Genomic DNA, 27,557 nt, shown 5'->3' with positions numbered 1-27,557 from the left:
AGTCTTTACTGCTTGGTGATGCCAACTATATTACAGGAGACACGTGGCGGGAGGGGATAATATTGTTCAGCTCCCCGAAGATCTAGTCATCACCAACCATTTTGGACCTGGGCTCCATCTTTAACATGCAGGGTGGCGCTGTGGGTTAAACCACAGAGCCTAGGACTTGCTGATCAGAAGGTCGGCGGTTCGAATCCCCACGACGCGGGGTGAGCTCCCGTTGCTCGGTCCCTGCTCCTGCCAACCTAGCAGTTTGAAAGCACATCAAAGTGCAAGTAGATCAACAGGTACCGCTCCGGCAGGAAGGTAAACGGCATTTCTGTGCACTGCTCTGGTTGGCCGGAAGCAGCTTAGTCATGCTAGCCACATGACCCGGAAGCTGTACGCCGGCTCCCTCAGCCAATAAAGCGAGATGAGCGCCGCAACCCCAGAGTCGGTCACGACTGAACCTAATGGTCAGGGGTCCCTTTACCTTTACCTTATGGAACTTTACTCTTTTTAACTCATTATGCTCATCTTTCCCTTGCTCGCGGCTCCCCTGTTTTCTTTCATTCCTCTTTTTCCTTCTTGTGTGTGTGGGGGGGAAATCTCAGGCCTATGGACTGGCTGCAACCCTCCAAGGATTTTTAGCTGGCCCTTGAGAGTCTCCTCAGGCCACACAATCCCGCACGGCCATACTTGGCACCCTCCTTTTAATATTTTTTTTGGGGGGCATTGCCTAGATGGAATGTCGTTCTCCTCTGATAATGCTTCTTGCTTACCTGAACAGATGATGGCGATGGTGTGTAGACAGAACAGTTTCTACCCATGGGCCGTGAGGCTGTTGAATGGAAGACAGCAACATTGCAGCTGATATTTGGGGTTTGTGGTCGTAGGACAGCACACAGAGTGTAACAAGGACTGAGAGCTTGTGGGGGCGAGGGGGGGCTCGTTTAATCTCACTGTAAACAAGTGGTACAGTGACAATAAAGTATTTCTATTTTCTATTCTATTTCTATATAACTAGCCTACTGTACAAAGGTAAGAGTCATGGGCATAGCCAAGGGGGGGCAGGGGGCAGCTGCCTGCCCTAAATCAACACAAATCAATACAAATCTGAGGTTCTGCCCCCCCTAACAAAAGCCTTCCTCCCAAAAAAAATCCTGGCTATGACCATTGTAAGATATACCTTCTTTTGTCTATAGCTCCTGCAATGTGGCCTCTGGAATATTCCCCAAAAAGGAGTGTGGATCTTTAGCTGAGAAAGATTCTCTTCCCTTGCCTCGGTTGAAGATGAGTAATGGAGAGAAGGTAGATCTGCTAGATCTAGTGGGACTTGCTCCACACCGGAGCAAAATGTGGATCCCACATTTAAAGTGGGAAAGGTCCCAGGCAACACTGGGCTGGGACCTACGTTTTGTTCCCATATCCGCAAGCCCCTGATAACTTGCAGAAGATGAGTAAGGATTTCTGACTCCCAATGGTTTAACAATAGCAATAAGAATACAACTCCCATTTTCCCGAAATTATGCTTTCGAAATAAAGAATGCAGTGTGTGAGAGTGGGGCAGGAGTAAGCAAGAAGAGATTTATTTATTTTTCTGGAAGGACTGTGAGCTCAGTTCCGTTCTGCAACTCAAAACAATTTCCTGCACTCAGAATTCATTCTAAATGTATGTCTTTTGCACCAGGCTTTATAGGTGCTCGGGGGTTCTAGTAAAAAGCAAAAGGGGGTCCTGGAAACCTGAAGTCTGCCCACCCTAGAGAATGGAGTAGTTTGTAGAAGTTAGCTAACCCTGTCTGTTGCCTGTAAACAGATAAAAGGCCCTCCCAGTGCTCCTATTGCTGCGTCCAGAAGTTTGCAACCTCTTGAGAGTCCTTACTACAAGGACTAAATGTGCTTCTGTTGCAAGCAGCCTACACAATGGTGGCTTGGAAAAGCAAGAAAAGGAGGGGAAGAATTGTGAAGCACCCAGTCACAAAACGTTTTGGATTTGTGGAAAGGAAATGAGACTATCCACCATGATCTGTCACTTTTGTGCATGCAACCCAGAACACGATGCCAGCAAGTTCTGCCACTGACTTCAGTAGAATGTAGACGGCACTCTGTTCAAGCCTGGTTCAAAGATCACATAGAATTCTTATAAATCATCTTGGAAGAGAACTAGAAAAATAATTTGCTGCACTTTAAATGATTGGATCTCCAGTGATTCAAAGGACTCAAAGTTATACAGCTACAAATAAAACATTTTAAATGTGTTGTGAAGTGCAATATACAAATGTGACACTAGATGGTGACAGTTAGCTATGCAAAATTCAATTAATTGTTCCAAACGTTTTTTTAAAAAGCATTTTCACAGAGTTTTTATATGTTTATAGATTCCACCGACGAGCTTTCCTTTTTCGAAAATAAAACAAAAGGCTTGATTATGTGCTTTATGGTTAGGGACAGAACATGTAGAGTGGTTTTGCTTGTTTTTTGACAGAAAGCTCAAAAACTTAAGAGGACTTGAAGGGAAGGTTCCACTATTCGGGGCTAGAGTTTCTTCAGTTAGAACATCCAATTCTTTCCCCTTTGTTCTGCGGCTCTTTTGTATGCCCCCCCCTTCCTTAGGTCCATGACACAAAAAAAGGAGCAAAACGAAAATTCCAAACATTCATTAAACGAAACCCAGACATATCACATAGCCAAGAGCATGTAAAAATTGTAAGAATATGCAAAATTGCCCAATGCATGTTATTTATTCATATCAAAGAATCTGCTAGCATTTTGGCACAAAGGTTTTCAGAATTTTGGTACACAGTAGAAATCTGGAACCACAACCCATTCTTCACTATACACATGGACAAAAAAATAATCAGTGGTATATAATAACATCAAAAAAAATTAAAAATTCCCCATTGAAACACTAGAACCCAATGAATCTGAATGGCCAGTAGGATCAAGCCAGACCAAAAAAAGCACTTCTTCACACAGCACAATAATTAACTTATGGTGGGCACTCACGTTGCATAAGAGCTGGCAGTGGTCACTAGCTTTTGAAAAGGATTGTTGATGAAACACATACCCTGAGGACTAGCTTGCAAATGGTTATTTACCACCATAATTGAAGTAGTCATGTTGGCTGGTCGTATACCTCTGAACAGCAGGTGCCAGGAATGAAAGAAGGCCTTCACTCTTATCGTGCCCTGCTTGACAAAACCCAGAGGTTTTGAGCTCATCACTGTTTTAAGAATGGTTCTTGGTCTGATATGGAAACATGTGTAACCTAAGAAGCTGCCTTATCAGGGAAGAGATCCATCTAGCTCAGAATTGTCTACATTGGCTATGGCTCTCCAGGGAGTCTTTCTCATACTGGAGATTGAACTTGGAACGTTTTACATGCAAGGTAGATGCTCTCCTACCAAGGCCCTTTCATATTCTGTAAGTATATTCTACAGTATAACAACAAACCCAAGTGGCTCTTTCTATATAGAAACACAGGCAGCTGCTGTGAAGACAATTGGTCCACCTGCCTTAGTACTGTTTAAGTAGAATGGGAGTCCCTACTCCAGGGCTTCAGAGCAGTGTCCCCTGCCTGGGAATACCAAGGATCAAACCTGGGACCATCTTTATGCAAAGCCTCTGCTCTACTATTGAATTATGGTCCTTCCACTGATCCAGCAAGGCAGTTCCTTTGCCCTTAAGGAGAAATACTCCCAAGGAATGCTTGCAGGTCATACGCTCTTTGCGTGCGAATCACGGTCCAGAATTCACAAGATTCTACTGCAGGTGTATGTGTGCGTGTGGATTTTAAGTTTCAGTGTTCCCTGTGTAAAGAACTCTCTATGCGTAGAAAAATAAGTTAGTTGAAACTCTTGTCTTTTACATACAACTCTCTCTCTCTTTCTCTCTCTCTCTCTCTCTCTCTCTCTCTCTCTCTCTCTCTCTCTCTCTCTCAGAGCACTCATATATTTCTGTACCCAGTATATGAAATGGTACAGTGCATGGAACCCTGTTAGTATTATTGACCTGCATGTGTGGATCTGTCCTTGTCTGGCATCTGAAAAGTGCTCAGCTCACTAAATCCATGACCACACCAGTTCTAATCATAATGTTAGCACATGTTTGAGCTAGGATTGTCAGATCATATACCTCTAGAACTCGACTTTACCTTTAGCATTAATGATGCGGTGGCCGATTGGGGAGTTCCTGCACTGCCCATCCCACTCCTTCAGTGATTTTTAGACTCATCTCTTCCCCAAATGAAGAGACAGGTGAGAGGGTGGCAACTGTATACCCTTCCACTCAGTGGGGTAGCGTGGGTTGTCAGCATCCGGGGCAAGGCAAGTAATTTGCGCCCCCTAACCCCCAGATGTTGCACCCGGTGCGGCCGCCCCCCCTGCACCCCCCACGCTACGCCACTGCTTCCACTGCATTTTCAATATTAAAGGTAAAGCCTAGTACTCCAGGTTGCAAACAGGTTGCAGACTGCAGGGTGCCTTTTCCAATAAACCCTTTGGTTTTTGTATTACAAAGAGAGAGGCTATAAAAACACGAGTACACTGGACTCGGACTAAGCATTTCTAGAAAGCAACAACTTCTACTTATGGTAGAAAAACTACCATAAGTATGTTGGATATGGGGAAAGAGCTGTCTTCTTTTACGGCGTTTTTTTCCTGGAATGAAGAATACATGGGAGTGGATTGGAAGCTTTCCTACATCTAATCTTTAAGCAATTAACAAACGTGTTCCCATCTAACTATACAGGATGTTAATTACAGATTTCTAAACCCTGAAAAGCAGAAGAAATCTGACTCGAGGCTAATGAGAGTCACTGAACAATTAATGCACTGAAGTTTCCCTTGCCTGCCTAACTAAATTTCACCCAACTAAAAGTTATCAGTGGCAATCAGAACAACTGTCTGACAACATTTGTGGGGAAAGTTATTTATTGCATTCCTAAAACCACAAGAAAACTATATAGAGAGCTATACAGAGCATTTGCCTTAAGTACCCAAAAGGAAGTATGATTCATTGACTGTGTATTTATTTGTCCAAATGTGCTTGTGAGTCACTGAAAACCTGGAATTGAGAACATAAAGCACACACCTAGTAGCTTTTCATAATTTCCTAGTAATCCGGCTAAACCAAAAGACTGGAAAGCGAGATTGGCTGAAATTACTGCTGCAGCGTTTAATTTTGGAAAGCTAAGGAGCCCACAAAAGCAAACAGGAAGACGAAAGCCCAGAGGTGGGGGAAAACCCAAATATTTTACATTTCCTTTGGCTTGAAGAAGTTGTATTTTCACACTTCACAGTCTTGCCTACAAAGGTTTCCCTCTGCCTTCTCGATAAACACAACACAGGCCCCACCAATATCACTAGCTTCCTATCCTATAGTGCACAAGGTTCACAGATCCTAGGTCTTTCTGGCAGCCAAGAACTGCGGACCACGTCTCTCTCCATTGTCCGGATCCTCTGAGGCCCTTTACTCACTGGGTGCTGTCACACTGGGCAGATGCATGCCACAACAGCCCACCCCACACAGCGCAAAGTAACGCGCTCACGGCAATGAAGCATTAGGGTATGATAAGGCAGGCCACCAACAAGCGGGCACAGCCGCAGATCTCACCCACTACCCCACTGCCTTCCGCCAAACCAAGTCCCTTCTCGGATTCAGATGGCAGAAACAAACCTCTCCATGTTGCTGGAATAGGCCGCATGGCGCAGATAGGCACCCGGACTACCAAGCTGCCCGCCGGCGTTGTAGCCATGAGCCAAAGAACCGTAGGAGCTGGGAGACATCCTGCCATAGAAATCCATAGCGTCGTTCCCCAGGGTGGGCGAGGTGGGCATCCCTAGGCGGGCAGAGGCCCCAAACAGGTGGCTGCTGCCACCGCCGCCGCTCTGGGAGTAGGTGCCTTGGTTCACCTGCAGCTGCTGGGTGCTGGAGAGCGGGTAGGAGTAAGGCATGGCATTGTGGGGCCTGTGCAGGCCAGGCCCCGCTGCGCAGCCCTGGCTGGGATAGGCGCCGGTGCCCGCGAAGGAGCAGGCGTTGGCAGGGGAAGGGGTGACGTCGGGACTGTGCTGCTGGTGGGCCAACTCCGGGCTGGGCTGCGCCATGAGCGGGCCCAGGCTGAAGAGGGGCGGCTGAGACGGGTAGCAGAGGGCGGCGGGGGCCGCGTAGGGCGCGTTGAGGGCCGGCCCGACGGGCTGGGCCTGCGCCTCGTGCATGTAGGCCGGGTAGGTGGACAAGTCGCTGCGCTTGAAGCGCTTTCTGCGCCGCAAGAAGCTGCCGCTCTCGAACATGTCCCGGGCGTGCGGGTCGAGCGCCCAGTAGCTGCCTTTGCCCGGCCGCCCGGGCTCGCGGGGCACCTTGACGAAGCAGTCGTTGAGCGTCAGGTTGTGGCGGATGCTGTTCTGCCACTTGCGCGGCCCGTCGCGGTAGAAGGGGAAGCGCTCGGTGATGAAGCGGTAGATGCCGCCCAGAGTCAGGCGCCTCTCCGGGGCGTGCGCGATGGCCATGGCGATGAGCGCGATGTAGCTGTACGGGGGCTTGCCGCGCTGCACCGGGCGCTTCCTGCGACGGCCGCCGGGACGCGTGCCTTCTCCCCCTGCCACCGCCGCCGCCGCCGCTTCTTCTTCCGACGGCTCCGGCTCCAAAGCCTCCCCGTGCGCCGACGGCTCCACCTTAACGAGAGCGGCGAGCCTGGACGCCGAGCCGCCTTCGGAGTCGGCCTGGCCCGCGGCGCACGTCGACGACTGGGGGCTCTCGGCTGTCATCCCAGGCTCTGGCCCAGCCACCGACGGCGGGGCAGCAGGTCCCAAGGAAGCGACGGGCAACCTTGGCGATGCGGACGCGCCAGCCTCGCTGCTCGCGGCTGCCTTCCGACGGAGGGTCTCCAAGGCTCCCTCGGTGGCTGCGGGCAATCAGGGGTCCAGGTGGCTTTGGAGTCCGAAGGGCGCAGGTGCCGACGCCGGGAAACTCGCGGGCAAGGCTGGAGAGCGATCCTTGGAGAGGTGGCTTTGGGTAGGTTGGATCGGCGGCGCCTGGCGCCCTTGGAACGGAGCGGGCCGCTGTTACCGCGGGTGGCGTCGGTGATCAGAGCTTGCCCTGGACGTGCGGTTGGAACCGAGCGGCGCTGCCTTGAAACAACGCGGCGCCGGCAGTCGGGAGACTGGGATCGGGGCCCCACCGCCCAGAGAGCCACCCACGTTCGGGCAGAGTGAGACTTGGGCGCCGGAGAGGAGGCAGCCGCGCAGAAGACTGGGCTGCCCCGGAGCCGGTGCGCGCCTAGTGTCCTCCTGAGCAGCCGACGGGGTGCGCTTTCGGGTTTCACTTAATGCTCCCTCCCCCGGAGAGATGCAAGCGCCTTTTCCCTCCCAGCCCCCCCCCCCAAGCAGAGGGTGACTCCCGGCCGCGATGATGCGCTTTCGTGCCTCCTCCTCCTGCCGCTCGCTGCGCACCTGGGCAGCCGGCACTCCCTTGTAGCTGCTGTGCCTTAAAGGGACGGGCGGAGACGCAGCTTGCCCGAGCAGCCTCTCTTGAGAATGCCGGGGGCGCCGCAGACCGACGGGGCTTTGCCGAGAGGGGTGGCCGAGGGAGGGGCCTGGCCCAGGGCAGGAGCCGGGAGGTGTCATCGGCGGGGAGGTGCGGAGCCAAGCCCGGATGCCAGGTCTTTCCCCGCCTCGGCAGAAGGAACGCAGCCGGGAGGCGCCCAAGGGACCCAAGGGAAGGCGGCCCGACGGCGCGCAAGGCGAAGGGCTTTGCGCACTGTCCGGGGCGCGCGGCGGCCCTGTTCTCGTGGCGGGGTCGGTGCCTTGGAATTTGGCCATCCGGGCCTTTGCTCGACAGCAAATCCCGCGGCCGGCAACAAACCCGGGTTTGCCTTCTTTTGCTCATTTAACAGGAAATCCTAATTCGCCCGCTGCGTTTCACCACGCTTGAGCACTGTTACACTTTTGTAAGACTACACGGATGCTATTGCTATACGTTTAAAGCAAAAGTCGAGGCACATTCTTTGCCCTCGAAGAATTCTGAGCTCTGTCATTTGCTACTGGTTGCTGTAGGTTGTAACTCTCTGAGCCCAGGGGGAAACTGCAGCGCCCAGAATTCTTCGAGGGCAAAGAATGTGCGTCGAAGGAATAATGCGTGCGCCTACCAGTTATTTCATTCCCTCTAGCGGGTAGGAATCCTGCAATGGCTGTTCGCAGTTTGGAGGGCTCCTGCGCATCAGTACTCTCAGGAAAGTGAGGCAAGCGGGTTGATCCACACGTGCATTTACTTTGAAGTAAGTCTGCCTTTGTTCAATGGGACTTTCATCTCATTGCAGGGGAGGGAGGGGGGTTGACATTTTTGGGCTCCAGGACCACATGTACCTTCGGCCAACCATCCAGGGGCCGCTGTTAGTGGCAGGTGTGCCTCCCCCATGCAGGCAGACATGTATACACACACCTCTCCTCAAGGGATCCCTGCAGATCAGCTGCGGGGGAGGGGTTATGGGATCTTCTCTGCTGGTCAAATAATCGAACTGATGACCAGCAAGAGGGCAGGATGCATCCCCATCACAGCGTTCACTGTGTGAACTTTCATTTTTCTTTCTTGCGACTGCCAAAAATCAGTGGGGCTTTATTTTGGGGGGGGTGTTGCTTGAGGTGGCTGGATCAGAGGCCCCGAATTGTGGGCTTAGCATTGCAGTATTTGGCTGCAATCCTTTACCTGGGAATAAGCCTCATCCTACTCAATGGGAGGAACTTTTGAACAGACATGTATAGTAGTATTGTACCGCTCGGATGTATCCCCATTAATTCACCAGGTCTTTTGACAATGGCAGTGGACTGCTTTGCATATACAGCTGCAATTGCCGAGGACCAAAGAGGTGGGGGAGCGCTCGCAATCAACTTGCAATAGCTATTCCTCCTCTTTTTCCCTCCAGGAGAGAAAGCATGGTAGAGGGAAGTAAAAAAGTATTTCTCACCTCTGCGCCCCCCCCCCCCACTTTGAGAATGCTGCTTAATAGGAGCCCGTCAAATCCCAGTCAGTCAACGGAGGACTCCTGGCCATTTAGAGAAGCTAATATCTAGTGAAGCTGGGTGAAGATTCATTGAAATCTCTGGAGCCTTTCCTTGAAATGTAGATGATTAGTTTGAGTTTAAATAAAAGGGGTGGGTGAATAATAATAATAATAATAATAATAATAATAATAATAATAATAATAATAATTTATTTATACCCTGCCCTCCCCGGCCAGAGCCGGGCTCAGGGCAGCTAACACCAGTAAAATTACAGTAAAAATATAATAGGGGAAAAAACCACACAATTTTAAATACAGGTTAAAATGCAATTTAAAATGCAGCCTCATTTTAAAAGTAGCCCGTAGATTTCACTTTGCAAAATCATCCATGCTGTGGAGAGAGGTTATGGAATATTTTCTCTCGCACAGCACTCGAATTGTGTGTTTGTGACCCAGTGAACAGACAAAAAGAAAGTACGAACTGCACTTCTCTTGTGGGCAGAGTTGACTTTGGGTAGTGATGCTTCCTGTTAAGGTGGTTTTAAAAGGGGACGGGAAAATTCACCCAGAAGAGACGTGTCAACAGGCTAACAGCCAGGATGGCTACCTTAAACCATTGCTGGTGGGGCAGGGGTGTCAAACGGGGTGGGTTGTGGGGTGTTGACACCACCTTCATGCTGTTTTTGCTTGTGGGCTTCCGAGAGGTCCCTAGCCAGCCACTGTTAGAAATGAGCTGATCTCACCCAGCAGAGCCCTTGCTCGCTTATGTATTTATTTATTGTGCTAATGTTTATGCTGCTTCCCAGCCGTAGCACCCAAAGCACCTTGCAGAAACAACAGCAATACAATATGCCCATGAAACATCAATCAGCCGCCACCACGGCCACGTACAACCGCAGTCATGAAACAACATGCTACATAAACTCGGGCAGAAATGGTAACGACACGAGTGTCTGAAATGAGGTGTTTATGTCTTGGAATGAATCTGTTTCATTCGGTGGCTCTGCTTGCTTAAAAGGGCAACAGTTTCTCTAGACTTTTGCATCCATTGAGTATCCAGGATCTAATTTGGCTAGAATCTGGATAAGTGTATCTCCTCTGCAGGTTAGGATCCTGGCCGAGTAAAATATGTTCTCGGTCAAAGTGAACAAGGTGGTCAAGAGTCTAAAGTAGTGTGATGCCCAAGGGGAGAAGCCATGAGCCAGAAATGTCCCTGGCCTACCTAACAAGGTTGTTAAGAAGAATTACTTAGTTAAGGAAAGTAAAGTTCATTGAACATTCTAAAAATGCTGTATAAATACTAAGGTGGCATTCCATACTCATTTACAAGGGAGTAGGTCCCATTAATGGGACGCGGGTGGTGCTGTGGGTTAAACCACAGAGCCTAGGACTTGCCAATCAGAAGGTCGGCAGTTCGAATCCCCATGACGGGGTGAGTTCCCATTGCTCAGTCCCTGCTCATGCCAACCTAGCAGTTCGAAAGCATGTCAAAGTGCAAGTAGATAAATAGGTACCATTCCAGCGGGAAGGTAAATGGCGTTTCCATGCACTGCTCTGGTTCGCCAGAAGCGGCTTAGTCATGCTGGCCACATGACCCAGAAGCTGTACGCCAGTTCCCTCGGCCAATAAAGCGAGATGAGCGCTGCAACCCCAGAGTCGGCCATGACTGGACCTAATGGTCAGGGGTCCCTTTACCTTTTTAAGTCCCATTAAACTCAATGGGGCTCGCTTTTGCATAGGCTGTACAGAATTCCACTGTAATCTTATCCAATTATTGATTCCCCCCCCCAAAAAAAATCCATTTTGATGAGGAATTGAAATGGTGCTTAATTTTTAGGAAAAGTGTTGTTGGAGTGAAGTTGAACCAATATTCACTTGGAAACACTGCGGTCTAATCTTGAAGGCTCACACACCCGCCACAGCCATTGAAGAGTATAGGCACTCTTTCCTTAGTGAGTTCTGCACTTGCTCAGGTAGCCCTTTCATTCTATTCTTAGCTCACATCTCCAAGGTTGACGAACTCTGCAGCACAGGAAAAGAAACAGTTCCTCATCAAACAGCCATGTTGCATCCTACACATTTTCTGTTTTGTGAAGAGAAGTAACTATCTGCTTGAATCTCTCCCATTGAAATTTCTGGGACTTTTATTTTTATTTTATTTTAAATATTTATGTTCTATTTTCTTTGTGCAGTCCAATTGAATAATTCGCCACAATAAAACAACCCCTCACCAAAACCAACACCCCAGAACCACAAACCAGCATCCATACTACTGAGCTCCGTACACTGGTTTCAGCAGGATCAAACCAACTGACTTTACCCTTGTGTAGATGTAAGTGGGTTGTGATTGCATTGAAAAGTTACTGTCACAGATGTGGACCATGGAATGATCAATAAGCCATTGCTAGAGAGAGAGCGCTCCCCCCCCCCCGAAAAGGGCTCTCTTGAGCTGCGTTTGCTCCAATGGGATGCCTGACTTTGTGTTTGGCTCAATTGAAACAAGTGAAAATGAGAATCAAGGAACCATGATTGAATATAAGGTTGGAGACATCCTGAAGCATACAGGTGACTTTTGGCAATGCAAACCTGTATGCATATTTATTCAGAAGCAGGTCACATTGACCTCAGTGCTGCTTAGTCCCTTGAAAGTATGGATAGGATCGGTGGATAAATGGACCTTCCGTGTTCAGATAAAGTATACCTCTCTGAAGACAAGCAACAGGGAGTGGCTGCCTCTCTCAAGAACTGCTTGTAAGCTTCCCAAGGGCTGCTTGTGTCGCCTGATCCTATCAGTGCTTATTCAAAAGTAATATTTATTTCAATGGGACTTGTTCCTAGTGCATAAGATTGCAGTCATACCCATCTGGCACGTCTTTGCCATGAAGTAAAGCCTCGCCTCATTCAACAGGGCCTTAGTTCCAGGGGGATGTGCGCAGGATCTCAGCCTGAGAGAATGCTGGCCTCGTGCCCCTTTGGTCAGATTTAGAAGGGCAAATCTCACCTATTTCCTAATGGCCAGTAAGAAATTAGGAAATAATTATATGAATCCAATGTCATTCCGTTGCGCAAACCTTTATAACTATAACTTAATCCGCTAAGAGGTTGAATAGAAATATCAAGTAGAAACTAGAATTTGGATAGATCTGCTACATATGGGGGGAAACACAAAAGGATATAGGGCCGCTGTTGCAGAAGGCAATTCAAGAGATGACGCCGAAATGGGTGGCTAGAGCCATCTAAATAAGATGAAAGTCTTAACGACTAGATTAAATAGATTTTTCTCTCCCACCCAGACAATTTTACAAACTTGCCTTTTAAGCGGTGCTGTACATACACCTCTTAAAAAATGAGTTTTAAAACCAGTTTTGTTTTCAAAGGTAAGTCGCACGAATATACTTGGTTACTTTCTGTTTCAGAAACGTCTCTCTATTCTAACCAGTTTGCTCTGAGCAAACCTTTAACCCTTCGTTTCCAAGTCCAGGGACTCAGCTCTGTTGATAAACCCCTTTAGAGTTGAGGTTATGATTGACCTAGTTTGCTCAGGGAGCCCCAAATAAGCTATTTCGAAATTAAGTTCGCAAATATTATTCTGCAGAATATTTTGCAAATACATTATTTTGCAATTTACACCCCCCTGCCAACACACTGAGGAGAATTAAGTGCAATTCTCACCGTATTATTTTGCAAGCACATCATGCTATTTTGCAGGTTTTTAAATCCCTCCCTGTCTCCAAATGCGCTGAAGATAATAAAATCCTTCCCATCGACTTCACTGTAAGAAATACGCTTTCTTCGTTTCTGTTTTGTTTTTTTTAAATTGGGGCGCTAGGGATAAACCGGGGCGGGGAACAACCTTTCGTAGCGATGCACTTCATGGGGATGGCAGACTGAATATTATAACTAAAATAAAATATCCACGAAGTTTTTGTTTTCTCCTGTTGCAGGGAGTTCCTTCAGAGAGCGCAAGTTCTCAGCGTTGTGCATTGCAGTCGCGGGGTGCCGGAAAAAACGTTTGGGGTCGGTTTTTGATTGATTGATTGATTGATTGCTGAAATACACTCAAGTCACTTTGAGATGAAAAGGAAAGCTTGTAAACGAAATTCGTGGTTTTCATTCGTTTGCTCCCCAGTTTCCCAGAAAGCGACCGGCGACACGCGCTCCGTTTCTAAGGCGCGCAAAAACAAACTTTCTGAACACATTCGGGGCGCTTCTTCGTCTGTTCTCCAGAGCTGACTGAACAGCAAATCTCTCGTCCCGAAAAGCTTCCAAGTCCCCCCCCCCACAAATAGTTTCGTTAATAAAATAGATCCTTTGCTGCTTTTCCCCTTCAATCACTTTTTGCTTTCGAAATGGCTGCATATATTGAGGCTTACGGTGCGTAATCGTCCTTTTATCATTGTAATCGCGCGGCACTTCTTATTGCAACGATGGGAAGCATCTCGCATTTGTACACTCACAAACATCCACCTGCACAGGACTTGCGGCAGCCAGAGCAGATTTATCAAGTCCTTTAAACCCCCAGAGCTTGGGCCGGGTAGCTCAGAAAACCAAAACTCTTTGCAACGGGAAAGAAGGGCCATTGATTGCAATGGGACTTACTTGGACAAAAAGTCAGGGTGCCGTAAGTGGTTTTTTAAAATGCTTTTTCTTTAAAATAAAAATATGGCCACCCTGTTTTTAAGTACTTTTATTTGGAAGCAATAACCGTAGGTCTCCCCCGCTCCCACCCCGTTTTGTGTAAAGTTTGGGCGATTGATTCCTGGATTGTACAACATTAAACGACGCAATGCGTTTGTTTGGATTGCTGAAAAAGACTCCTCCAAATGAAATCGCTCGGTTTCTGATGGGGTTCCTTCTGTGCCAAGTGAGAGTAGATCTCACCCACCTTTACTTGGAAGTAAGTCCCACCTTACTCAAATGGGGTGAGCACAGGAATGCAGCCTTAAAGCGCAATCCTAGCTCCCAATTTAGAAGCAAATCTTACTGAATTCTATTCAGTTGTAAGGTGCCTTATTCTTGTGGTTGGTGCGTAAAAACGTATTGTTATGTTTAGTTCCGCTGCTATTAACGTCGTGTTTTGTGTTACCGGTTTTTACTCCGTTACATGTTCGTTTAAATAAAACATTGTTTATGTCGGGGTGGATAGACAAAAGCAGTAAATCCTGGCTGTGTTGTGCTGAATCTAATTTTCAAAGATGTGTGTTTAACATCAAGGATCAGCAAACTATAAATCATGCTGTGGACATTGTTGACTTCTGGGTTTGTATGTTTGTTTTTTAAAAAAGATCTAGGGATTTTATCCAGCGTTAGGCCACATCAGAGTAGCTCCGCTGACATTAATAGACAGACTAATTTAGGCCTACTCTTTGATAGGTCTACTCATAGTTGTATATAACTGCAATTTGTTCATTTACTCACTAGTTAACCTCATAGGCTGTTACTTCTGAGTAAACAGATCGGGCTGGGAAATATATGATTGTAGAGTTTATTGGCCAGCCTTTTCAACGGTTGTTGCTAGTTCGTTTTTTTTTTTTGTTTTATTGTGTAGTCTGTGTTCTTATTTTGTATTTTCACGTTGTGAACCGCCCTGTGATCTTCGGAGGAAAAGCAGTATACAAATTTAATAAACAATAATATTAATAGTAACAACTCACTGAAACTAATCAACAAGCTCGCTGGGCAAGAAGTTTGCAGTCCCATTCATTAGATGGAAGAGAGAGAAAGACCCGCTTAGGGGTACAGTATTGAGTTCACATCTGTATTTCTGATAGAGCAATCCTGTGCCTACTTACTCTGGAGTAAGCTGCTTGTGAGACTTGCTTTGGAGTAAACAGGAATCGGATAAGAATGCACGTCTCTCCAGAAATGTCCTACGGTCCTAAGTCCACTTTTCCATTGATTTCCGGCTGGAACTGAAGCGGAGATCGGATCAAATGGAAAGTTGTTGGTTTTTTGCAAGGCGGAAGGGAGAAGGAGGAATTAAGTTTTAGGCGTGCGTAAGCCATATTTATCATTAAGAATGGTTGCATTGCGTATGACTTGCGGAGCTGGACACGTTGCTCGTTAAATATAGACAAATATACAGTTATTTAAATCCCTTTTAGCCACGATGAGTGGGCGCTTCGTGTTTGCTTTTTAAAACAGCGGCAACAACAAACATTTATTTCAAATCGGTGCTTGCAGCCTTGACTCTGGGAAGCAAAATATTCGTATAATCCTGTCCCCCACCCCTCTTTGTTAGTGTTCTCGACAGATTTCAATCCTGTCAGACCTACTTTGGTTTTCTAACAACGGGAACCCCAAGATTTACCAACTACAGCCCCGTGCAAAATACAGAACGGTTACAATTAAAGGGCAAGGGTGCCTCGGAGCACATTCTGAGGTTCAGAATTTGATTTTCAGTACCAGAACTGAATTGAGCCGCAGGCCATGCGCGGACAGTGTGTTCTTGCTTGGCTTTATTCATTTCATCATTAGTGTACTCTAAGGGGGGGCGTAATTTAATTATTTTATTTCCTGCTTTTGAACAATTGTGGGTGGGTCAGACACACTTGACAATCTACTGAAAATCAGTTGGAGATCCCTTGCTAGATCCTGTTGTAGCCTCCTAGCCTTACCTGTCCCCTCATCAGTAAACATTTGAATTCTAATTTAAAATGTCAAACAAAAAAGATCTAATACCCATGAAATAATTAAGTCCTTTAACCTGGATTTGAATCTGAATTAACCTCAAATGCTTAATTTTGGTTGGAATCTTGGAATTTTGGTTGGAATTTTGGAAACCGAACACATTCTCTTGACTTGCCCTTCTTATGCAGAGCTTAGACAAAATTTTATAGATCCACTCCTATGTCAATTTAGCTTCCTACCCAGAGAAAACCAGGTTTTACACTTGCTGAACAATGTCACTACCTTCCTTGGTGGCCAGATTTCTTTTTTTAGCTTTTAAGCGTCGCAAGACTATAATTGACTGTATTAATATGGGGCTATCTGTTTAGCCCATTTTAGTGTTGGCTAAGCTCTAAAATCTTCCTGGATGTTTAACTGTGTATTAACAAATGTACTTTTTCCTGACTGACGGTCGAATAAAAGGTTGATGATGATGGTGATGGTTGGAATCTTATTTACAGCATGCGCGGTTGATGCTGTACCACAGATGACTGGCTCTGGGACCTAAATTATGCTCTCTAGAACAGGAGTCAGCAACCTTTTTCAGCCGTGGGCCGGTCCACCGTCCCTCAGACCATGCCGGATTATATTTTGAATTTTAAAAATGAACAAATTCCTATGCCCCACAAATAACCCAGAGATACATTTTAAATAAAAGGACACATTCTACTCATGTAAAAACATGTTGATTCCCGGACTGTCCGTGGGCTGGATTTAGAAGGTGATTGGGCCGCATCCAGCCCACGGGCCTTAGGTTGCCTACCCCTGCTCTAGAATCTTTCATCTCTAAATGGATTTATCTTTCAAATGTATTTCTAAAGGAGAAAAAATGTAGTATAAACACCAACAATTGGGAAACACTAGCCTGTGAGCGCTGTAGTTGGAGAACAGCCTTTACCAAAGGTGTCATGGGCTTTGAAGACACTTGAACTCTGGACGCAAGGGAGAAATGTACTAAGAGGAAAGGAACGCTTGGCAAATCCACACCGTGATCAACTCCTGCCCAGAAACCGAAGTCCCCACTGTGGAAGGACGTGTGGATCCAGAATTGGCCTCTGCAGTCACTTACGGACTCATTGTTAAAACCGTGTTTATGGAAGACAATCTTACTCGGCTAAGAGTGATCGCCAAAGAAGAAGAAGACATTTTCATCTCATTTACATCACTCCTCCCTCCAAGAGTATTCAGCCAGTGGGATCAGAGCATTGGGACAGACTCTTTCTGAAACTTCATTAGAAGCTAATTTCGAGAGCACAATCCCACCACATGTGCCTGCAGTTGCTCAGACTATTGCACACTCTCCAACACTCTGGAGACAGTGGGTTGTTAATACAATAAAGTTTGAGAGGTCTCCAATGCCATTTACAGTAAATAAAATTTTCCACACGCGATGCTAGTGACCTGAGACATTGGGGCTTGGAGGTTCAGTGGGGGGGGGGGCACAGAATCACTAGCTAGGCTCAGGATCAGTTATGGGGCATTATAAACATCTTGTCTTTTCTCTTGTCAAACTGAATTGGGTGGGTGGGATTAGAGCTTTGAAAAAGAACTCGCCAGCCAAATGCTTTTAGCTATGGCTCATCTGCATCAAGCCTGTTGACTTAACAAAGGTGTCGAACAATAACCAGGTTGATGAAAGAAAGAGATGGGGGGATTTTATGGGGCAGGGGAAGTGCCACATGTGCTGAACTTGGACTGAAGAAATGCTGAGCACACAAAGCTTGCTATGTAGTTCGGGTCTGATGACAAATAAGGACTTGGAAATCTAATCTGGGTCAACACTGTCAGCTCAATTTCCTCACATGCACACTTATGCCAGGATTTGCAGTTGGTAAACAATAGAGAACTCCTGATAGCTCCAAGCCTACATTTGGACAAGGGCACAGAAGCAGCTAACTGCAAAGTTTCAATGGAGAATGTCCTGGTCAGTCATGCCTCATATCTGTTCTTGAATGTTTGACGGTAATATTTTCAGTTCCATTGACGAGGTGATTTTCAGTTCCATCGACAAGGTGCTGAGTTGCCTTGAGACACCTTTGTACAAAAATTTGGCTGAAAGCGACACAAATACTACTGTGAACACCAGGGCACAGGGCAGAATTGTTGTTGTTTAGTCGTTTAGTCGTGTCTGATTCTTCGTGACCCCATGGACCAGAGCACGCCAGGCACTCCTGTCTTCCACTGCCTCCCGCAGTTTAGTCAAACTCATGTTTGTAGCTTCGAGAACACTGTCCCACCATCTCGTCCTCTGTCGTCCCCTTCTCCTTGTGCCCTCCATCTTTCCCAACATCAGGGTCTTTTCCAGGGAGTCTTCTCTTCTCATGAGGTGGCCAAAGTACTGGAGCCTCAGTTTCAGGATCTGTCCTTCCAGTGAGCACTCAGGGCTGATTTCCTTAAGAATGGAGAGGTCTGATCTTCTTGCAGTCCATGGGACTCTCAAGAGTCTCCTCCAGCACCATATTGCAAAAGCATCAATTCTTTGGCGATCAGCCTTCTTTATGGTCCAGCTATCACTTCCATACATCACTACTGGGAAAACCATAGCTTTAACTATACGGACCTTTAACTATACGGCTTTAACTATACAGACCACCCGGAGCAGGAACCGACAAGCCACTCCAGTATCCCTGCCAAGAAAACTCCATGGACAAAGACAACAGGGCAGAATTACTACAATGTTAATCTGAAGGGCCTTTACTTGAACCCTGTGGGTGAGTTAACTGTGAGGAGAAGGCCGGCTGCAGGCCTGGTTCTTCGGCTCCTTCTCACATTCATGGCAAGCTTTTCTTCTGAAAACCCCTAAGGCAAAAGAGTCCACTTCCGCTGTCCATATCTGAGAAAAAAGAGAAGCCTAGGTTTTTTTTCATGATGGTTGCCAATTCACTCCTTTTCATAGCAAATCAGGAACAGATATGCAAATAACTGGGCTTGACTTCTTTTGGGCAGAGGCAAAATATTTTCCTAATCTGAAGCTGAAAGTTGCTGGGCTATGCTTGACTTGCGCTCTTTGCAAGTCTTTAGGAGGCTCCAGAGGTCAGTGCCTGAATCACAGTTTAACCTGTTGCCTGCTGGCCTGAAAGGAGGATTTTCCCCTCCCGTGCTTTGAACGTGGAATCAAATAATGTGGTCTTTCTCTTTGCAAGCGTGTAAAATGTCGGTGCATATTTGCTGAAAGGGGGGAGTCAGTGTTTCTGTTCTAAACCACTGAAATGTTTCCGGTTCACCAAGGATTGCAGCTCTAAACCAAGTGTGAGGAAGCTGTGGCCTTCTGGATATTGCTGAACTACAACTCCCCCAAAACCCCAGCAAGCATGGCCAATGGTTAGGATGATGGGAGTTGTAGTTCAGCAAACATTTGGAGGGCCAAAGGTTTTTGGAGGGCCAAACCCTTTTTAAACCCATTTATTAGGGTCTAAGTCCCATTTAACTCAACTGGACTATTCTGAGTAAAAATGTATAGGACTGTACTGCAGTTGTGTTCTGGGCAGTAAGGAGTATTTTACTCACACTAGTTGGGTGAACAAATGACAAATTCTCTCTCTCTCTCACACACCCCCCTCAATCCATGTTTAACACACTCCTAAATTTGGAGTAAGGGGCACGGGTGGTGCTGTGGGTTAATCCACTGACCCTAGGACTTGCCGATCAGAAGGTCGGCAGTTTAAATCCCCATGACGGGGTGAGCTCCCGTTGCTCGGTCCCTGCTCCTGCCAACCTAGCAGTTTGAAAGCACACCAGTGCAAGTAGATAAATAGGTACCGCTCCAGCAGGAAGGTAAACGGCATTTCCGTGCGCTGCTCTGGTTGGCCAGAAGCGGCTTAGTCATGCTGGCCACATGACCCAGAAGCTGTACGCCGGCTCCCTCAGCCAATAAAGCAAGATGAGCGCTGCAACCCCAGAGTCAGCCACGACTGGACCTAATGGTCAGGGGTCCCTTTACCTTTAAGTTTGGAGTAACAATTCTAATTCCATAGGTGAATGTGACAATAATTTAGACTAAGAGCAAGGGATAGACTTTTATTTTATTTTTCGTTGTTTTGCTGCTCTGTAAAAGCACAATATACAGTGATGGCACAAAATACAGAATTCTTGTTGTTTTTATTGTTGCCTTTGTTAGTAGTGGCATATGTATTATCCCATAATCAATGTATGTTGTTTAGAGTAACTCTTCAGGAATATTATATGAAACACACTTCAAGAGAGGATGTTGGTGGAGGACCAGTCCATGTCTAAATTGCAAGGAAAGTCTTCTTTAACTGATATCTATTCCTTGAGATTTCTAGGCTGTATCCATGTGTTAAGACAGACCATCAGAAACCTAACAATTTGGAGTTAAATATCCGAGTTCAGCCGCAGGAGAAATGTTGTAACGTCAAGTAAGTGTGTGTGCTTTTTGCTGTTGGACAAGGAAAATTTGTGTTACCTTGCATGTTTCTCTATTTGTGTTGGCTGCCAATAAATTGAGAGCCAAATTTGTGGTTCAGCTCTGAAAGCCTTTGTTGTTGTTATGGCTTATACCTAAACAAATAAATATGTTGCTACTACTGCTGAACTCCTGTGGGGCATACATCATTCTGCTAAGCACATGCCATGCAGGGTTAAGCTACCCATTTGCAACTTTAGTTGCGTTAATTTATATCTTTCACTTCCCCCATGACTTTGGAGCTGGATTTTAGCTTCATCACAAACTTGGAAGGTAGGTTAGGGTGATAAATGGTTTCAAAATTGTCACATAATGAATTCTGCAGGCAGCCAGGGCATTAAACCTGGGTTTCCTCATGTCCCAGCCTAGCATTTTGGCTGCTACACCACGCTGATTTCATCTCATCTTTGCTTTTCCCCATTCCCAAGGTGTGTTCCATTTAATTTGTTAATTCCATTTGTTTAAGTGGTTACCATATGATTTCCAAGTGTGCGATTTCCTATCCTGCCATAGCAATAATAATAGGAAAATGATTTAAGAACGTACGCAAAATAAACACCAGCTGCTGAGATCTGGTTTCTTTTCAACTGGTTTCGGACCTTTTGTTTATCTAGGCATGTCTTTTTCCATGCAAATTTTTGCCAGAGAACATCTTCACCATTGGCAAATTTTTATTTTTTAGAGAGAGCGGGGAAAAAAACCCTTTATAAACCCCACAGTCTCTTTGCAGCTCTGGAACGACATGCAAAGACTTCCCTATTTATTGTAATGTTGGAAACAGGTCTCTGTCTCTGGGTGAGGGTCTCCACCTGAATGTGTGTGTACACACATTGTATGTGTGCAGCCATTCCCCGACACACTGGCCTACTCAGGTGTAATTCAAATCCAGAGATACAACAGCAAGCTGTTCCTGCCCATTGGTGTCCCTGCCGCTCACCATGAATTGGAGAGCAACTGTCTGAAGCAGGGAGCCTTGTGGATCTGAGAAAGTTCAGTACCCACAAGAAAACCTCGTGAAATCAGGGTTGCAGATTCCACAGAGAGCCTATGGGAGTAGAAGCCGATTCTCCACTTCAGAAACTTGCCTTCCAACCACTGAAGGCAACAGGAACAAAGGCCTCATTTAAAGCAGTATCATGCCACGTTAAACTGTCATGAATTCCCCATAGGCTCCCTGGAAGTGTATGTGAGGATCCAGAATTTGCCTCCACGGTCACTTACGGACCCATTTTTTTTGTTTTTGTTTTCGACTCCCATATTTTAATGCAGCATCAAACCAATCTGACAGGAGAACAAAATACGGACTCCCTGAACCCCTCCGCTTCCTGCCCAAGGCCTGGTGCATCTCCCACCCCCACCCGCCGCCTTTCAGAGGGTGGAGAACCGGAGCAGGTCGTTTCCGAGGATGAACTTGTGCTCCATGCCATTCTGGGTGATGGCCGCCAGGCGGATGACCCCCCCCCCCCGCTGGAGCCATCGCGGTTCATGGCCAGGGCGAGGGCATTGGCCGCGAAGCTCAGACACTCCTCCTTGCTCATCCCCGGCTTGTAAGTGGTATTGACGAAGCCGTAGATGTAGGAGCTGCCAGAACCCCCGATGGAGAAGGGCTGGCAGACCATCATGCCCCACATGGGAAGAGAGTACACCTGTCCCCCTTTGCGCTTGTCCCAGCTGGCCACGAGGATCCCGGCCGTGAGATCCTCTCGGTAGCGGTAGCACATCTCCTTGAAGAGACTGGCGGCTGTGTGCACCAATGAGCGCTCATCCAGTTCAATGCTGTGGAAGCCCAGCTGGTACGTAACGTCGTCCGCGATGGACTGGGTGTCAGCAGCGGAGCCCGAATGGCAGCAGAAAATGTGGTCGTGGATCTGCGTCAGCTTGTCCATGACGCGGTTGGCAATGTACGAACCCGTGGTGGTCCTGGAGTCAGCACCGATGACGACCCCACTGTCAAACTCCACAGCCATGATGGTTGTCCCGGTGGTGACGGCCTGCTGGGTCCAGTCCGTGCACCACGCCTCCATTCCGACGCTCGGCCTCAGCATCGCCAGCACCGCCATCCTGGATCTCTTACGGACCCATTGTTAAAACCGTGTTTATGGAAGACAATCTTACTCGGCTACAAGTGATTGCCAAAGAAGAAGAAGAAGTTTGTTAAGCATGCTAGGAGAGTTGTTAGGAAACGATTCCTCTCACAAAGGCATGGTTCTCGGAGTTCCTTGGGAAGAGGGATTGGTTGTTAAACCACTCTGAGAATTTTCCGAACCTTCCTCCTTCTTAGGGAATCCAAAGAAGGAATGTGAAGTATTTTGGAGGTGTGGAAGATTGTGGGCTATGCACCTTGGGTGAAGAAACCCTCGTGATTCACAGACCCCTTTTGCCACATTAAACTTTTCCCACTAGGTGGTGTTTCCTCTGCACTTCCTGTGTAATCTAATTTACTCTATTGCTGTTGAAATGCCCGAGGCACTTAATGACAGTAAAAAATTAGCAACCACTATGATTATAAATAAGTCTTAAAAGCATCCCTATAATCATAATTAAGTACAATTATCCCTAAAAGCAACAATTAGCATAACAATAGACGCTAAAAGCAACAACCAACAGTCACAGAGTCAAAGCTCGTAAATTAAAAGCTAGGCAGAACAGTACTGTTTTCACTCTACCCTTGAAAGTATATCTTCTTCTTATTTATCACACATACCGCATACCGAGACTTTCATCGAAGAAGCTCAGGGCATCATGCATGGTTCACCTCCCTCCATGTTATTGTCACAACAACCTTATAAGGTGGGTTAGGCTGAAAAATAGTGACTGGCCCAAGATTATCCAGTAAGTTTCATTACTAAGTCCCCACCTGCAGTAAACAGTGGTACCTCGGGTTAAGTACTTAATTCGTTCTGGAGGTCTGTTCTTAACCTGAAACTGTTCTTAACCTGAAGCACCACTTTAGCTAACGGGGCCTCCCGCTGCTGCTGTGCCTCCGTCACACGATTTCTGTTCTCATCCTGAAGCAAAGTTCTTAACCCGAGGTAATATTTCTGGGTTAGCGGAGTCTGTAACCTGAAGCGTATGTAACCTGAGGCATCACTGTATGTTGAAGCAATATCATTCCGAAGGATCCTGGGAAGTTAACCCTGTAGTTAAGGGTTCTGAGAGTTGATAAAAAGGGTAAAGGGGACCCCTGACCATTAGGTCAAGTCGTGGCCGACTCTGGGGTTGCGGCGCTCATCTCGCTTTACTGGCCAAGGGAACCAGCGTACAGCTTCTGGGTCATGTGGCCAGCATGACTAAGCTGCTTTTGGCGAACCAGAGCAGCGCACAGAAATGCCGTTTACCTTCCCGCTGGAGCGGTACCTATTTATCTACTTGCACTGGTGTGCTTTCGAACTGCTAGGTTGACAGGAGCAAGGAACGAACAACGGGATCTGATCGGCAAGTCCTAGGCTCTGTGGTTTAACCCACAGCGCCACCCGCGTCTGAGAGTTGATAGGAGATTCCTATTCCCCTCACAGACCTGCAATTCCTGGAGGAGTTAAACAATAAATCCCAGGTAACTTTGAGAACTAGCTCTGTGGGGGTAGAGGAGTCGCCTAACAACTCTCAACAACGTTAGCAAACTATAATCCCCAGAATTCTTCGGGTGAAGCCAGGATCGTTTAAAATGGGATGGAACTGTTTTGTGCAGATGGGGTCTATGTAGGAATTTGCACATGTCTCCCCCAGCCCCTTTCTTAGGCTGTATATACACTCTTGTTTATTTTGCAACCAGTGTTCTCCCACTGCTGGATTGAGAAGCCATGTACACCTAATGTTAGCAACCATGCATATCTATCCTGTGTCTATCCTGTCATTCCTTACAAAATGCTGCATTTTTTTAAGTTTTTGTCCAAAAGAGCAACCTAGCAGTGCTTGAAGCTGTGTACTCAGCCCCAGTCCAATACTCTTAACAGTTAAAGTGGGGAGATCTGGATCTAACCACTACACCACATTGCCTGTTTGTATGTACTGTAAAGGCATCAGCAATTTGTGGACCTTGTTGTGTCCTCCCAGCTGACTCTGCTTGAGCTTCTAAAAGATGAGCCAGAGACTGAGTACACACCATACATTTAAACCACATCCAGCCCACATTTAAAGCACATGGCTTCCTCACACAGACCCAGGGAAGGGTAGTTTGTTAAGGGTGCTGGGATTTGTAAATCTGTGAAGGGTTATACTACAGTTCCTAGGATTAAATGTATGGTGTGTCTACATAGCCAGAGATTCCTGCTTAGAACTTAAAGAAGGTAAAGGGATTCCCTGGAATACAGGTGGGCCATTTACAAGTCATAACTAGGAAATGGATTCCCTGAAATTCCTGTTAAATCAGCTAATGGGATGGGAGGAGGCAGCAGATTCCAGGCTAACATGGCCAAGGAGGTACGTTTTTTGACCTTTCAGGAGCAGACACTCTGCATCTGGGATCCGCTTTGACTGCCATTGGTGAAATCTCTTCTGCAGAAACAATGCCATAAACACCATGCAAATAAGATGCTGTCAGTCCGGCCAGGTAGGCGAGTGAAGGACGTAAAAGCAGCAGAAGTAAGTCTTTTGCCAGCTTTGGGACGTGAAGCTCTTCAAGTCATTTGTAATAACCTTCCATTATACGTGGGGGAGTGTTGCTTTATGTCTTTTAAAGCGAAAAACTAGTCTGGGCAACACCAAAATAGAAGGACAGAGAAAGAAGAGTTAATCCCAATGGAATGAGTCACTTCGGCTCTGGGATTGGCAGAAAGAAGTGGTGGAGATGAGAAGTTCAGCTGCCACAATGCAGTAAGATGTTTTGCGGCTTGGCTTATGACAGTTTAACTGCCGCACAGCCGAAAGAATGGGGGTGGGATAAACAACAAATTGCTATATTCAAATGCTTGGCAGCCTATAGCTCCTGGTGTCTTATGCAAAAAAGAGGAGAGGAAAAAACAGCAATAATCTCTTCCACCTGCCATTAGTAGGGTGAGTGCATTTTTCTCTTCTTTCTGGGCTGCCTTTATGGTGCACAATATAATGGCAGGCAGAGGAAATCTAAGCCCTGGCTGTGCAAGGCCGCAGTGTTTTCCAGATGGTGTTGGACTCCAATTCCCATCAGTCCCAGCCAGCATTGCCAATAGTCAGGGTTGGTGGGAGTTGGAGTCCCGCACCATTGGGAGGTCACCATATTGTTGGCTACCCTTGGTTTAAAATATTTATATGCTGCCTGTTTCAAGGCAACTCAAAACAGACATACAATAAAATACTCACAGATAAACTACTGGGAGACACAGCAACTAATGAGGGTGACCAAGATGATAAAGGGTCTGGAAACCAAGCTTTATGAGGAACCGTTGAAGGAGTTGGGTATGGTTAGCCTAGAGATTGAGAGGAGCTATGAACCCAAATATCTAAAGGGTTGTTTTGTGGAAGATGGAGCAAGTTTCCTTTCTCCTGCTCTGGAGGCTAGGACCTGAATCAATGGCTTCAAGTTACAAGAAAGGAGATACCAGCTAAACATCAGGAAGAACTTTCGGATGGCTGCCGAGACCACATAACCCCAGTCCTGAAAGACCTACATTGGCTCCAAGTACATTTCGGAGCACAATTCAAAGTGTTGGTGCTGACCTTAAAAGCCCTAAACGGCCTCAGCCCAGTATACCTGAAGGAGTGTCTCCACCCACATTGTTCAGCCTGTTACTGAGGTCCAGCTCTGAGGGCCTTCTGGAGGTTCTGTCACTGCGAGAAGTGAGGTTACAAGGAACCAGGCAGAGGGCCTTCTCGGTAGTGGTGCCTGCCCTGTGAAACACCCTCCCATCAGATGTCAAGGAAATAAACAACTATCTGACTTTTAGAAGACATCTGAAGGCAGCCCTGTTTAGGGAAGTTTTTAATGTCTGAAGTTTTGTCGCTTTATTATTATTATTAATATTCTGTTGGGAGCCGCCCAGAGTGGCTGGAGAAACCCAGCCAGATGGGCGGGGTATAAATTCTTATTCTTATTCTTATTGTTGTTCTACTGTGGAATAGACTCCCTCAGAAGGTGGTGGGCTGTCCTTCCTTGGAGGTGTTTAAGCAAACGTTGGATTGCCATCTGTCATGGACTCTTGAGTTGAGATTCCTGAATCGCAGGGGGTTGGACTAGGTTACCCTTCCAGCTCTTCAATTTTATGATTTTTGAGCCCACTCATAATAGCTAAAATATCAACAGCAAAAGCAGTCCAATGAGGGGAAAGCTAATGGGAAAAAGGTCTGGTGGAGCTCAATGGATTCCAAAGCCAATTTGGTGCTGTGGAAAGTGACCTCTGCTTTGGACACACATATCACTGGCAGTAGGCAAGCAAGATGAGCTTATGTTGCTGACCTTGTAGTGCATGTAGGTTAAGAGTACTTGGCTAGAAGCTTGCAGCCAAATAACGGGCTGGTTAATCAATTTTGAACCCTGTCTCTCAGAACTCGTGTACGGTGTGTGTGTGTGTGTGTGGTCCAACCATAAGCACCTCCTGCACCCCTCTTTCTCTTGTAAAAGCCCCATAATCCTCTTGGCTTCCAGAAAGTGCCTTGAAAGGAGTGCAGCTGCCATTTCCTTCTCACCTCCTCTCAGTGGCGTAGCGTGGGTTGTCAGCATCCGGGGCAAGGCAAGTAATTTGCGCCCCCTAACCCGTGGATTTGCGCCCCCTAACCCTAACCCCCAGATGTTGCGCCCGGTGCGGCCGGCCCCCCTGCACCCCCCACACTACGCCACTGTCTCCTCTCACCTGAGGGCTCACTCATGTTTAATGTGGGCAGTAAGCTTCCTGTGGGCTTCTTCTTATTCCAGTCTTAAATTCAGTTAGATGCACGTGCACATCAGTTTGTGACACACATTTCTTCAAAAGTCCTCACGAAATTGTATTGAACATTTCTTCCAAAATACATCTTTACATGCTACTTTAGATAACCTATGTGTTTTTAATGCACACTTTCTCTTTAAGTGCACATTTACAGTGGTACCTCAGGTTAAGTACTCAATTCGTTCCAAAGGTCTGTTCTTAACCTGAAACTGTTCTTAACCTGAAGCACCACTTTAGCTAATGGGGCCTCCTGCTGCCGCCGCGCCGCCGGAGCACGATTTCTGTTCTCATCCTGAAGCAAAGTTCTTAACCCGAAGCACTATTTCTGGGTTAGTGGAGTCTGTAACCTGAAGCGTATGTAACCTGAAGCATATGTAACCCGAGGTACCACTGTATTTGGTTGGAGAATTGCATCGCAAAATTTGAGGCAATGCGGATTTCGAAGCTGCATTTTGGTTCCTGTCCTACAAAGAAGCAAGCGCAGAGCACTGATTCACGCAGAGATGCATTGGAAGCTTATTTTGAGGAGAGGCAACTCTGACCCCCCACACTAGCATGACCCAACATGCACTTTGGAAACTAATGGAACCAGCCTTCTACCATTATCTATTTGGGCTGCAGTTTCTTGGGAGTAAGCCCCATTTAACTTAAT

At 46.8% G+C, this 27,557-nt stretch overlaps 1 protein-coding gene and 1 pseudogene across 2 annotated transcripts; both read right to left on the bottom strand.

Moving 5' to 3' along the window:
• Positions 1–3,947: 3,947 nt before the first annotated feature.
• On the bottom strand, positions 3,948–7,417 carry FOXE1 (forkhead box E1). The gene is made up of 2 exons (XM_081895065.1): positions 4,384–7,417; positions 3,948–4,250 (listed from the first exon to the last, which is right to left on the bottom strand). Exon 1 carries the CDS (start codon positions 6,741–6,743, stop codon positions 5,637–5,639), a length of 1,107 nt encoding a protein of 368 aa, XP_081751191.1. The 5' UTR covers positions 6,744–7,417; the 3' UTR covers positions 3,948–4,250; positions 4,384–5,636.
• A 14,006-nt stretch (positions 7,418–21,423) lies between these two features.
• LOC309360489 (proteasome subunit beta type-6 pseudogene) lies at positions 21,424–22,129 on the bottom strand (annotated as a pseudogene). The gene has a single exon. The product of its transcript is annotated as a proteasome subunit beta type-6 pseudogene (transcript).
• Positions 22,130–27,557: the final 5,428 nt, after the last annotated feature.

This window comes from Podarcis melisellensis, assembly GCF_964234715.1.
Source record: "Podarcis melisellensis genome assembly, chromosome: 17".
Taxonomy (NCBI): domain Eukaryota; kingdom Metazoa; phylum Chordata; class Lepidosauria; order Squamata; family Lacertidae; genus Podarcis; species Podarcis melisellensis.
The sequence above is the reverse complement of the archived record's forward strand: the minus strand, read 5'-3'. Positions and strand labels throughout refer to the sequence as shown.